Source organism: Malus sylvestris, chromosome 15 (assembly GCF_916048215.2).
Source record: "Malus sylvestris chromosome 15, drMalSylv7.2, whole genome shotgun sequence".
NCBI classification, from domain to species: domain Eukaryota; kingdom Viridiplantae; phylum Streptophyta; class Magnoliopsida; order Rosales; family Rosaceae; genus Malus; species Malus sylvestris.
The window spans coordinates 49,142,972-49,155,600 of NC_062274.1; the positions used below are offsets into that span (position 1 = coordinate 49,142,972).

At 37.0% G+C, this 12,629-nt stretch overlaps 2 protein-coding genes across 4 annotated transcripts; one reads left to right on the forward strand and one right to left on the reverse strand.

The window, feature by feature from the left end:
• Positions 1–792: 792 nt before the first annotated feature.
• On the reverse strand, positions 793–4,050 carry LOC126601827 (aspartate carbamoyltransferase 2, chloroplastic). Of its 3 annotated transcripts, none has more exons than XR_007615824.1 (7): positions 3,801–4,050; positions 2,999–3,499; positions 2,743–2,882; positions 2,202–2,375; positions 1,823–2,059; positions 1,473–1,724; positions 793–958 (listed from the first exon to the last, which is right to left on the reverse strand). XR_007615824.1 is itself a non-coding variant. In XM_050268598.1 (6 exons), exons 2-6 carry the CDS (start codon positions 3,477–3,479, stop codon positions 1,617–1,619), a joined length of 1,140 nt encoding a protein of 379 aa, XP_050124555.1. In that variant the 5' UTR covers positions 3,480–3,499; positions 3,801–4,050; the 3' UTR covers positions 1,341–1,616. The 3 variants fall into 3 exon arrangements, 1 of the variants encoding a protein (XP_050124555.1); XR_007615823.1 differs by lacking the exon at positions 793–958 and adding an exon at positions 1,245–1,302; XM_050268598.1 differs by lacking the exon at positions 793–958 and having other exon boundaries at positions 1,341–1,724.
• Positions 4,051–5,113: 1,063 nt separating this feature from the next.
• LOC126601828 (11-beta-hydroxysteroid dehydrogenase B) lies at positions 5,114–8,568 on the forward strand. Its single transcript, XM_050268599.1, has 6 exons — positions 5,114–5,570; positions 5,938–6,130; positions 7,016–7,101; positions 7,232–7,363; positions 7,633–7,797; positions 8,005–8,568. Exons 1-6 carry the CDS (start codon positions 5,388–5,390, stop codon positions 8,347–8,349), a joined length of 1,104 nt encoding a protein of 367 aa, XP_050124556.1. The 5' UTR covers positions 5,114–5,387; the 3' UTR covers positions 8,350–8,568.
• Positions 8,569–12,629: the final 4,061 nt, after the last annotated feature.

Genomic DNA, 12,629 nt, shown 5'->3' on the forward strand with positions numbered 1-12,629 from the left:
TTGATGCGTTTTTGAATTAGAGAAAATGAGATAGTCCCGTCTCTCCTGCATCGTTTGCAACTGCGCGCTTCGTCACCCAAATCAACCTCGTCGCCAACTCCGACACCTCGCCGATGCCTTGTGAATTTTCTGCCTGCCAATCTCGAATGTGTAGAGAAAAAACCCGGAGATTACCATATTGAAATCTAAAATATGAACAGACAGAAATCGCAGCCCAACATATCTTGAAGAGATTAAAAATGGTGGATATAAAGCATCTTGAAGACATTGGGGCGTCTACAATTGAATTCATCACTTCAAAAAGATGTTCAGCTGTGGCTCTATCAACAACTCGTTCCAGCCTTCTCCATATCCTTATCTGAACCATGCCTCGACATTGACCATACCTATCTTGCACAACTACAAACAAATTAATAACGCATCTTCAAGAGATTGGAGTGTTTGCAATTGAATCGCGATAGATGGTTGGATTCCATTCAAGAGATTGGAGCGGTGGTTGGTGTTTTTTAGCAGACAAAGTAATTATTTTCGAAATACGGAGCAAAGAATAGCTTGTTTTAATGGAATGAAATAAAATGATATCTGAAAATGAGTAATTCCATTAACGCTATTCTCTTTTCATTTTATGTCAACTATTTTTGTGTTGATTCCCTGCACGACAGCGTTGGTTCAAATTCCGTCGATAACTAATTTAACAAAATTTATCGTTTGACAAAAAAAAAAATTGCATAAGTGAATAAAAAATAGAAAAATATTTTAATTTGCAATTTTATTTCAATGTCGACACTAAAGTTAACAGACTGGTAATGATTTAAAATACCACTTTGACCTCCCAAAAACAGGAGTTTAAGTTTCATTATTATACTTTATGATATTGAAAAAAACATAAGTTGGATTCGAGCCCAATTAACACTTCATCAACATATTTTAATATGCATTTCTAAACCACGTTTTGGTACTGCAAATTGAACATATATATTAGATCCAACTGCAACCCCAGAAAAATGGAGCGATTCTCTATGCAACCAGTGACACCATGTGACAACTATTTAACGGACGGACGATGTACTATTTAAATTCATTACAATTAACGGATGGACATGTTTGAATCGATGTTTGGCCGGAACATAGCTTCAAGATTTGTTTCTCGATCTGCTGATTTCCTTCAACATCCAGCTCCCGAGTTCGGAGGATCGGTTGCTGGAAATCTCTTCAGCTTTTAAGGAAAAGGCAGAGCATAGATGTACTTGTTTGCACTGACTTCCATTTTATGTTGGTCGTATACGGTTTGATTACAATCATCTATGCATCTTATGAGTTAGTGTTTGCATTTTCAGGTATGCACACAAAAGGCGTAATTCCGCCGAAGACGCTTGACACTCATGGAATCTGTTCTTCCATACTTACAATCATGACCCAAAGGGAAACCAAAAATGAAATCTCAAAGAACTAGTCAAGAGAAACCAACTTACCCGCTTGTTTATCGAGTTTGAACTCCGCCAGTTTTTGTAACAAATCTTGTTTGAAATAATCAAGGAAGAAAAGCCAGTGCCAAAACTTGAATTTTTCTCCTGAGCTGAATCAAAACTTAAAAATTGAAAACAAAACGGCATCCCTCACCACCCTACAAGTAGGAGTTTCAGGAGAGCCATCCTTATATATAGGCCGTTCTTTGCTTGTCTGAAATAGGCAGCTCGTGAATCCCCATCAACATCCACGGTAATCTGCACGACATTCAGAGAAAATGGAAATTAAGAATACTGAAATTGATAAAAGGAGGTCTGCTAAAGGGTTTGAAATCATTTCATTATCACGTGATTACCTCGTCAAGTCTAGGCAGAGGGTGCATGACCACAGCGTGCGTCTGCATCACCTCTAACACACGACTATCCACAATGTATTTGCCTCGAGCTTCTTCATAGAGGTCAATTCTCTCTCCAAATCGTTCACGCTGAATGCGAGTTTGATACACAACATCACACTTAGAAGCAACTTCCATTAAGTCCGCACTTTCTTCCCACTGGATGTTCCTTGATGTCAAATAATCTTTTATATCATTCTGGAACAGGAAATATAAAAAAGATGAGACTCCAATATCTTAGATTCCTCATAGTCCCCCACACTTCCTGAATTACTAAGGTTTATATAAATCAAAAAAAGGAAAATACGCAAAATAATGCAAGAACAATTTTGGACTTTACCTTCATCTTTACCACATCAGGAGAGACAAAGTAGATCTTCACATCGTTATACCTGGCGAGCAAGTATGCAAGTGAGCGCACTGTCCTTCCGTTAGCAAGATCTCCAACAAGTGCAACTTTAATGCCATCCAGTTTTCCTATCTCTCTTTCAATAGTATAGACATCTAAAAGAGCCTGTGGAAGCAAAAACAGAGCTTTTAACTCAACAGATTGTAGAACTTCTAACAGACAAACATAAAACTGACATTACAAAACCTCAGCATTTACGTTATAAAACCATAGTTCTGTACTTTTTATTTTTTAAATTCACAGTTTTCAGTTGGGAAGACTAAAAACAACGGCACAGAGTTCGCTAGTACGGGATAATGTACAAATGGAACAGACATCTGAGCAAGTCAATTATAAACGAATATCCCTCCCGAGGCTGGCCCACAAGAATCCATCTCAGGATTAGAACTTTGGTGTTTTAAGTTTTAACAATCCCTTATCTATCTTTTTGATAGTACAATTCTCTCTTCTGTAGTAAAAACTTGTCCGATACCTGAGTTGGGTGTTGTCCAGGACCATCTCCTGCGTTGATGACAGGAATGCCAGCAGTTGCAGCAGCTCTTTTGGCTGCACCGCTCTCAAAGTGCCGCATCACAATTATATCCGAGTAACCCTCAACAGTTCTTATAGTATCTGTAAGTCAATCAATCAATCAATCAATCCCCCATTACATCACGATTCACGACCGAATTGTAGCAAGTAAAAACCATCTCTAGTACGTGAATGGAAATGGAAGGAGATACGCAAACCTTCGAGGGTTTCTCCTTTAGCTGCCGAAGAGAACTCTCTTGCATTTTCAGTTGTCAAGACCTCGCCCCCTAACCGCCTCATTGCAGACTCAAAGGAAAGCCTAGTCCTCGTGGACGGCTCGTAGAAGAGAGTAGCCATAAGATAACCTTTCAGAATTTGGCTTCCTGGTGACTTCTTCTCAATCTTCTCCATCTCTCGTGCAACATCAAATATCGCTCCGAGAAGATCTCTGTCGAATTGCTGAGCCTCAATCACATCAGTAACTTGAAATTTCTTCCCCACCGAATAGGAGGAAGATGATTTGTCAACTTCCAATGCCCGGCACGAAACCGTCCCATTATTTTGTGACGATCTCTTGAGGTGCATCGGTTGTTTGTAGACAAAGTTGGAATAACTAGCGCATAACTTTGTGTTCTGAAACGACATGACCCCTTGGAACGAAGACGATGAAAATAGTGACGATGAAGCAGCCATCTCCATATCTACAAAATTTCAAGCCTCTGTAACAAGAAGAAACTGGAAAATTAACTTCCAATCATAAAGTATTCAATTTTTCTTCAGTGTTACTTAGCACTCAATGATACGAAAAATAAATGTACTTTTGAAGATCAAATCTAACCCCTAACTCTGAATGCTACGTATCATTAAAGCCGGACCCTAAATTAATAGAAAAAACAAAGACCCAACAAACCCAAAATTTATAGCGCGAAGAAATTTAAATAGGAAAAAGCACAATCTAAATACTCAAGAAAATGTTCATCATATGGTTATTACAATGAACAACGGATGAGAGTTTGGTACCTTATCCGAGGAGGCCCGTTAAACTGAAGATGAAATGAGAGGGGACAGTGGGTGGATTCTGGGGAGGAGGTTGGTGGAGTTGGCGTCGACCTCTGATCTGAGATGGTGGTGGCGGCGGCGGCACTGCTGCAGAGCTAAATAAGGAGAGAGGGAGAGAGGGAGAGAGGGAGTTGGAGGAAGAGTGGTGCGTTTTGGGCTTTCTTACTTTAATTGAAACGCTGGGCTTCGATTTCGGTCTCCTCGTCTTGTGCTTGTGGTATTTTTTCGTGCGCCCTTTTCTTGTGGAGAAATAAAAAACTACTAAAATCAAGACACAAAATCTTGTAATTTATGAAGCCACTCAATTTATCGTCTTTTCACAAAATTCTCTGGTATTTTAAAATTTTCTTTAACATTTCTCATGTTTTACTTACATGATTTATAAGTAAGTTAGACCACTCATTATATTGTTAATTAGTTTTATAGTAAAATACCAACTTATCCTAAAATTTTATTTTCTGCATCACACACACAAAAATTCCCTACCGCCTTATTTTTCCTTGCATCTTCCTAATGTTCTCTGTAGTTAATGGAACATCATACCAATTTTATTGTAGATTCCTATCACATATGAATTTTCTCAAACCCTCTATATTGTAAACAGTATACACGAGTAATTCAAATAATCGTATTTTTACATAATATCATAGCACGTTGTGCCTATACGAAGCCCAACAACCATACGTGCTTTAAACTATTCATGCATGGTGCAAATGGTACCATCGAATTGGAGTCCAACCTCCTCATTAATTGTCTTACTTCATGTAATCCTTATTGAATAATTCAAATGAATGAAAGTCGTTAGGAGAAATTTTTTTAGTATGTCGATACACTGTCTGCTATACTAAGTACAATAATATATTAGTTAAAAACTTTAAAAAAAAATTACAACTAATTGTAATATGACATCTTGAATACAAGATTATGTTTCTGACGTACTAAGAATATCTCAGTCGTTAGGACTTCAGCTTTTAAGTTTAATTGCAATTCCTATATTTATATTTTAGAGAAGATAATTTTGTTGAAAATCAACTGACAGACGGACTTTCTTCGAATTGCGTTTGGCTTATTTCTCTTCCTCTGGTGTAAGGAATGCCTTGCACTTTGATAACCTTTGTGATGGTTGCCCTAGGGCAGTCTATTTTATTTATTTTAATCTTTAAGAAGGAAAGATAACCAAGTGAGGAGAACAGGTGTCCTGACCATGGTGCTACATCTGAGCAAATGGCAAGTTGGAGCAGCACGCTAACTCATGCAGGAAGTTCCAAAAACCCTTCCATTCGTCACTACAAGAGCTTGCCATCAACACGTGACGTGCCCTCCTTGCATGTAATGATAATGTGAGTTGAAGTTGATCATCTCTGCCACTACCACTGCCCACTGTTTTATTTATTTCAAACTCATCAACTCCTCTCTCTCGATTTTATCTATTCCCATCTGAATTTGATCGACCACATTTCGGACCATCATCAGTTACCCAAAAACAAAAAAAGCAAAGCTGTTGTGTGTTTAATTAGGGTTAGTTAACGCTTTTTGCGAACCGAACCGATGGATTTGTTTAACTCGGTGTTGAATTGGGTGGTGCCACCGGCAAGTTTAGTGATGCTGGCGTTTGCTTGGCCAGCGTTGACCTTCGTCACTGGTTGTGAGTGGCTTTACAATTTGTTCAACAGTGAAATTGTCGAAGATAAGGTTGTTATAATTACAGGAGCTTCTTCTGGCATAGGAGAGGTAATTATAAGTCCCCTATTTCCAAATATAATTTTATCCATTAATTTTGAAGTTCATCTTGTTTCAAGCAAGGTTTTAAATATCGGCAGTGATATTTAAAATTGATACCGTTACATGAAAATGATGGAAAATTGCCCAAAACATAAATTTGTTTACTACTTTAGAAAATGTTTAATTACTTAACAATGCATGTATATTACATATTAATTTTCTAAAACACAATTCAGATTGTGTAAGTATATGATAGGTAAGAGGATACAATACAGGAACATAATCACCGATACGTTGATAGTTTGATAAAAGTGGTTATATATGTATGTGTGTGTGTGTGTGTGTGTGTGATGTAGCATGAGGGTTGTGATTGCAGCAAATTGCATATGAATATGCGAAGAGAAGAGCAAATCTTGTACTAGTGGCACGAAGACAGAACAGACTGCGAGTGATCAGTGAGAATGCAAGGCGTATGGGTGCAAAGCATGTCATGAATATAGCCGCCGACGTTGTCAAGGAAGAGGAATGTAGGCGTTTCATCAGTGAAACGATAAGCTTCTATGGCCGAGGTATGCGCCAGAGACAAATTTGATTATTTAGAAAGCCATAGTTTTAAAAACAAAAGTTGTACACTTGAAAGGTCATAATTAAGCATGACAGAGACGGACCAGTGGACTGCAGATTTATTCAATTAAGTAGAGTATTTATGCACATTTGAACATTTTTCACAGTAACCTACAACTATGAAAGCTACAGACACATGCCGACGAGTTAAGATCGAATTTTAGCTAGTACAGAATCAGATGTGAAGCCTTATAGGATATACCAGTACTCCAACCCTAATCTGGTCTAAGGATATACCAGTACTCCAACCCTAATCTGGTCGTGGACTTGTAATTTCTTAGATATATTTGTTTGTCTAGAGAGTGCAACTGTTTGACATCTGAATTTCCATTTTGGCTAAGAAGTCTCTTGATAAACCTCATGGGTTAATTAAGCACATATATATGAAGGAGTTGTATTAATTAGTAGCAGTTGCTGGAATATGGCTAAAATAAATGACTTATTGTAAGCTGATGATGGATAGTGGTGCTTGTTTTAAGTTGATTTCCTACTAAACCAAAAAAGAGAAAAATGTTATAGTTGCACTCCGCATGATTTTGCAAGTAGGAATGCAAGTGAATGAATCCCATCCCCTAGCGAGTGAAGTGCTTACACCCCTTTCTCTAAAGGGGCGTGCTAGCGCTTTAATAATATAATGGAAAGTTTAGGGAGAAGAGCTTGCTGTCGCGAGCCTTCACTGTCCCGTTCTGTAACTTCCCTTCTTTTGTTTAATACTAACTTAGTAGCTATTTCTTACATAGTCTCTCCATGAGAAGAATGTGCCTTCACTGCCGCCATGATGTTAATTCTGAAACTAAAGTAGTTATTTTGATTTGTCTCTAATTTTGCAGTGGATCACCTTGTAAATACAGTAAGTCTAGGACATACATTCTACTTCGAGGAAGTTACAGACACGTCTGTCTTTCCCCAATTGTTGGTAAGGATTGCAAAGTTGCATGAGCAGAAGTCCAAAAGTTTGCACTACATTTTTAATACAAACTGCTATTTCTTATGAGGCAAATTCTCTATCAATGAGGTATTGCGGTTCTGAATATCTTTGTTCTCAGGATATAAATTTCTGGGGGAATGTTTATCCAACATATGTTGCTCTTCCTTACCTACGTCAAACTAATGGAAGGATCATTGTCAATGCATCAGTTGAGAGCTGGTTACCTCTGCCGAGAATGAGTTTATATGCTGTGAGTATATATTACTTAATCCTTTCATATTATTATGGGAATATTGATCAAGTATATTCAACATTTTAGAAGGAGAAATAAACATGGAACTAGAATCGTATACCTCATCATCAAATTAGAATTACCCAGTGGTTAGGATGCATTCCATGACCTGTCAAACTTTCTTGTAAAACTTATTTAGGACCAGCTTTTGTAGTCGAAGTTAACTATATCAAAGAGCTAGCACGCATCAATTTATTACTATCCTTTTGTTGTGTTTGAATTACTAGGCGGCAAAGGCAGCTCTGGTTAACTTTTATGAGACCTTGAGATTAGAAGTAAACCATGAGGTAGGGATAACAATTGCAACTCACGGGTGGATTGGAAGTGAAATGACAGGAGGCAAGTTCATGCTAGAGGAGGGGGCTGAAATGCAGTGGAAAGAAGAAAGGGAGGTAAGAGCTACTGATTGATCGATGGTATTGCTTTTCATTAAGTTGGCCCAATGAGGCATTGCACTAATGCTGGTTGGAATGATTTTTCGTACCCGGAGCAGACAAATTAAGTGCTTAATTTTTTTATTAAGAAACAGTACTTCAAATGTGATATATATATATATATATATATATATTCCAATCAGTGGGACATTTATATTGTCGTAGGTACATGTGACCGGTGGGCCTGTGGAGGATTTTGCAAGGTTGATTGTAGCTGGGGCTTGTCGAGGAGATTCATACGTTAAGTATCCAAGTTGGTATGACATATTCCTGCTGTACAGGGTGTTTGCGCCTAAGGTCCTGAATTGGACATTCCGCCTCATTCTTCCAACGCAAGGTGGAAGGAGGACTTCCCTTGTGGGCACCGGAAGGCCTATTTCTGAAGGCTATGGGAGGCCTATTTCAGAAGGCTATGGAAGGCCTTTGTTGGAAGGCACTCCTCCAAGGAGACTTATTGGTCCCAACACAGTTTCCCAACAGAGTCCCCCGCGTCAGATAAAAATGGAATGAAATTTTTAGCATTTCTGTGGAAGTAGCTATTTTAGTAACATGTTTTAAGAAGTTATGGTTGTTGAACTTGTGTTTTTTATCTCCGTCACGGAGAGTTTGAACTGTTAAACAAAGTTATTGCATTCAATATGTGTTGTTCATGTAATAAGCTCCCTTCAGTATTAATAAATTTCGTAGCAGACCCCCTGTGAACATGTGACCTAAAGACATTCTGGACAATTTTCGTTACTTTTTCACGTTGTGAAATTGATAGGTCATGTGGTGTTTGAAAAGAGTCATTGGTTGGAGAGATTTTTCAGTGTGACTGTCACACGAGACAGTACATCACGTGTTTCTATATAAATGGTAAGATATGTGTATTAAAAGGTTAATAACTTAAAAATTAAAATTTTTCATCACTTACATAAAAATACGTGGTGTACCATTCGTGTTTCAGTTACAACTAAAAATTTCTCCATTGGTTGATCACTCGACAGTAATCGAAATGTACAGTTCCATTACCATACTGAGCGATCCACGGCATTTTGATTTTGTGTGGTAAAATTAGTCGCATTAATTACCTTACTAAGGTAGGGCGGCGGAAATTGAGTTTGATTCTAATGTTAATTGAACTAAGAACATTTTAACGACAAGAAGCAATAGATTCTTCTTTTTTCTCGTGTTTCTAAAGAGGAACACTTAATGATTCATTGAAAATTACGTCTTCAAACGTAACCGAAGAAAAAAAAATTCCTATCTTTGTATTCTCTCTTTAGCAAAGACCAGTGATTGCTAATACTTAGGAATTCCACAAATATGAGTGCAGTATGTCATGGTTATCCAAACTAAGCAGAAGAAGTGGATAGCCTATTCAGTTTGAGAATAAAAGCAATACAGTATTCTCGATATCAATACTCTTGATCACATTATTTGGTTGATTGTTTATTCATGTTTACTACTTAATATGATTCTCTTGTGTATATGATTACTTTGAATATGATTTGAAACGTACTTAAATCTCATTCATATGCTATGGCTAGAGACTCTTAACACATCATAAACAATTCTCCCTAAACGGTTTGAAGGTTAGAGATTCATTGTTGTACACTTACATGTCTTTACGAATAAATCAACGACCCTAACAATACTAGGAACATGCCCAAGATGAGGCATGCTCTGTGTTACATCGTCAAATGATCAAAGACATACTCATAAGGCAACTGTGGTGTCTCAGGTTAAATGACTACTTTGTATATCCCAACTAGTGAGTTTACATATGACATAAGTATGCGAACTCATGGTTGATCGCGTTCAGTGAACTTACCCTCTATTGAGCACTTACATACTTGCGTTGGTCTCTTTCACACCAATGGCTCGAGACCAGTCACTCGCTAGGGAGAAGACATAGTATATGCAGATCTAGCCGGATTGTCAATGACCAATTGGCAATTCTAAGGTCTCATGAATTTAACATCTTTATATCACATTCTCTTTATTACATAAGGAGCATGAGTCATATATTATGCAGAATGTCGTTCTTGCCAAGGTTGTATTATTATTTTTTTAGCCTATTCAAGTCCAAACCATTATTACTCCTTAAGGCCTTGTTTGGTACCTCGAATTGTAATGACTATTTCAATCGGATAGGATAAATAGTCATTGGATAGTACTGATTAAATTAGTCGGCCGTTTGGTGCAATACTGGATTAATGATTTTATTTATTTGAAATAGAAAAGTCTTAGGTTCGAATATGAATTAAGAGTTTGTAACCAATTTATTCTCTTCACTCCTTGGTGTAAATATAACAAGGAATTCAAAAAGTGCAAAAGAAAAAGGTGTAAATATAACAAATTTATTCTCTCCACCCTTTGTGTAAACTCGTAACACTAAGGCCTCATTTGGTATTGATTTTTTCACAAAAAGCTGTTTCAATTTAAAGTTAAACAATAAAAATGTGCAAGGTAAAAAAATATATATTCTACCTTTTTCTAGCGCAATGGCCTCTAGACGGCAACTTTTAAAAATCTAGTAGTATTCCTCTTCACTTGTAAGTGAAGATTTAACATTATGAATTAGCTTCGTTCATGACTCAATGGATGAGGGGAGTTGTTCCTCAAGGTACTTAGTTTTTTATTCACGAAGTTTTGTATTAATGATCGAAACCGTTCAAATACTTTGTAAAGATCATATCCAAAAAAATTAATTAAATATGAAATTATTTAGTCATTCAACTATATAAAAACAAACGAATAAAATTATTGTAAATTGTCTATTTATTTGCTACAACTAATTGATTAAATGATCTTATAGATTTTGTCCAACTTTACGCATGCACTACAAGTAAATCACACACATGCCAAAGGGTTAAGGCAAAAAACATTTAAAACGGATACTAAGTATTAGATTTTATCCAACGTTATGCATGCACTACAGGTCAACAAATATTGTATGTTCTGAACTAATAATTCCAAGTACCAGACTTTAAATTATTAAAGTCAATCCATTCCCACTTGAATTGTGGAAACTGTAATTCCTATATAATTAAAGATGTGGCTATATTTTGGTCACCTGTTGAATTACCTCAGATAATTACTTGTAGGCCCACCTTTGTCTGTAGCCTGTTTGAAATGAAATGGAAAATGCATTGGAGAAGGAGAACTATTGGTTATTTTATTGTACAAAGATTTCCACAAGTATTTAATAGTCTATTTTCAATCTTGTCCACTTATTTCGTATAATTTATTACTACATACTATTGAAGAATTTTCTCATTTGTGGTATTCTCTTTTTAAAATTTTGTTTCCAGTCCCATGGCTTAAAACTCCCCCACCCAAATATACCGTGTCATAGTTTGTCGATGACATTTATCGGTTTTACCAAAGAAAGAATAGTGCAATGGCCTTCAGATTGTAGCTTTTAAAATTTTAGTGCTATTCATTTTCACTTGTAAGTGAATATTTAATATTATGAATTAACTTCATTGATTTGTTGGTGACATTTATCAGTTTTACCAAAGAAAGAATAATGCAGTGGCCTTCAGATTGTAGCTTTAAAAAGTTTAGTGATATTCTTTTTCACTTCTAAGTGAATATTTAATATTATGAATTAACTTCATTCATGACTCAATGAATGAGGGGAGTTCTTGTGACAGCCCTTCCTGAATTTGTATATTATTTTATCCTTGAAAGCGTGGAAATTTCTATTATGCCCTTTAATCGTTAAGTTGTGTGTGTGTGTATAGGCTAAGGTTTTGGACCAATTAGTTATTGTAACATCCCATATCGCCCAGGGGAGTGGATCATGTAAGCATTATATGTATATTATCATCTCTACCTAGCACGAGGCTTTTTGGGAGCTCACTGGCTTCGAGTTCCATCGGAACTCCGAAGTTAAGTGAGTTCGCGTGAGAGCAATCCTAGGATGGGTGATCCACTGGGAAGTTAAGTGAGTTCGCGTGAGAGCAATCCCAGAAATAAAACCTTGAGGACATGGATGGGGCCCAAAGCGGACGATATCGTGCTACGGTGGAGTGACAATTTGGTATTAGAGCCAATCCCTGGCCGAGTGTGTCGACGAAGACATTGGGCCCCTAAGGGTGATGGATTGTAACATCCCACATCGCCCAGGGGAGTAGATCATGTAAGCCTTATATGTATATTCTCATCTCTACCTAGCACGAGGCCTTTTGGGAGCTCACTGGCTTCGGGTTCCATCGGAACTCCGAAGTTAAGCGAGTTCGCGCGAGAGCAATCCTAGGATGGGTGACCCATTAAGAAGTTCTCGTGTGAGTTCTCAGAAACAAAACCGTGAGGGCGTGGTTGGGGCCCAAAACGAACAATATCGTGCTACGGTGGAGTCGAGTCCGAGATGTGGTGGGGGCCTAGGTCGGGATGTGACAGTTCTTCTTCAAGATATTTAGTTTTAAATTCACGAAATTTCGTATTAATGATTGAAACTATTCAAATACTTTGTAAAGATCATATCTAACAAAATTAATAAAATATGAAATCATTTAGTCATTCAACTATATAAAAACAAATGAGTAAAAGCATTATGAACTGTCTATTTATTTGCCACAGTTGATTGACTATATTGACACGTGGCGCCCAATCACTGTTCATAGGGCTAGAAAAAAGTCCCAAAAATCCAAACCAAAATTCCCGAAATTTTCGGGATATAATCCGAAACCAAACTGAAAGTTTCGGTATGGGATTTGATTTTGCATTTCATTTTTTCGGTATTCCCAACCGAACCGAAAAAAAAAATTATATATATATTATTTTTTAATTATAAGAAAATT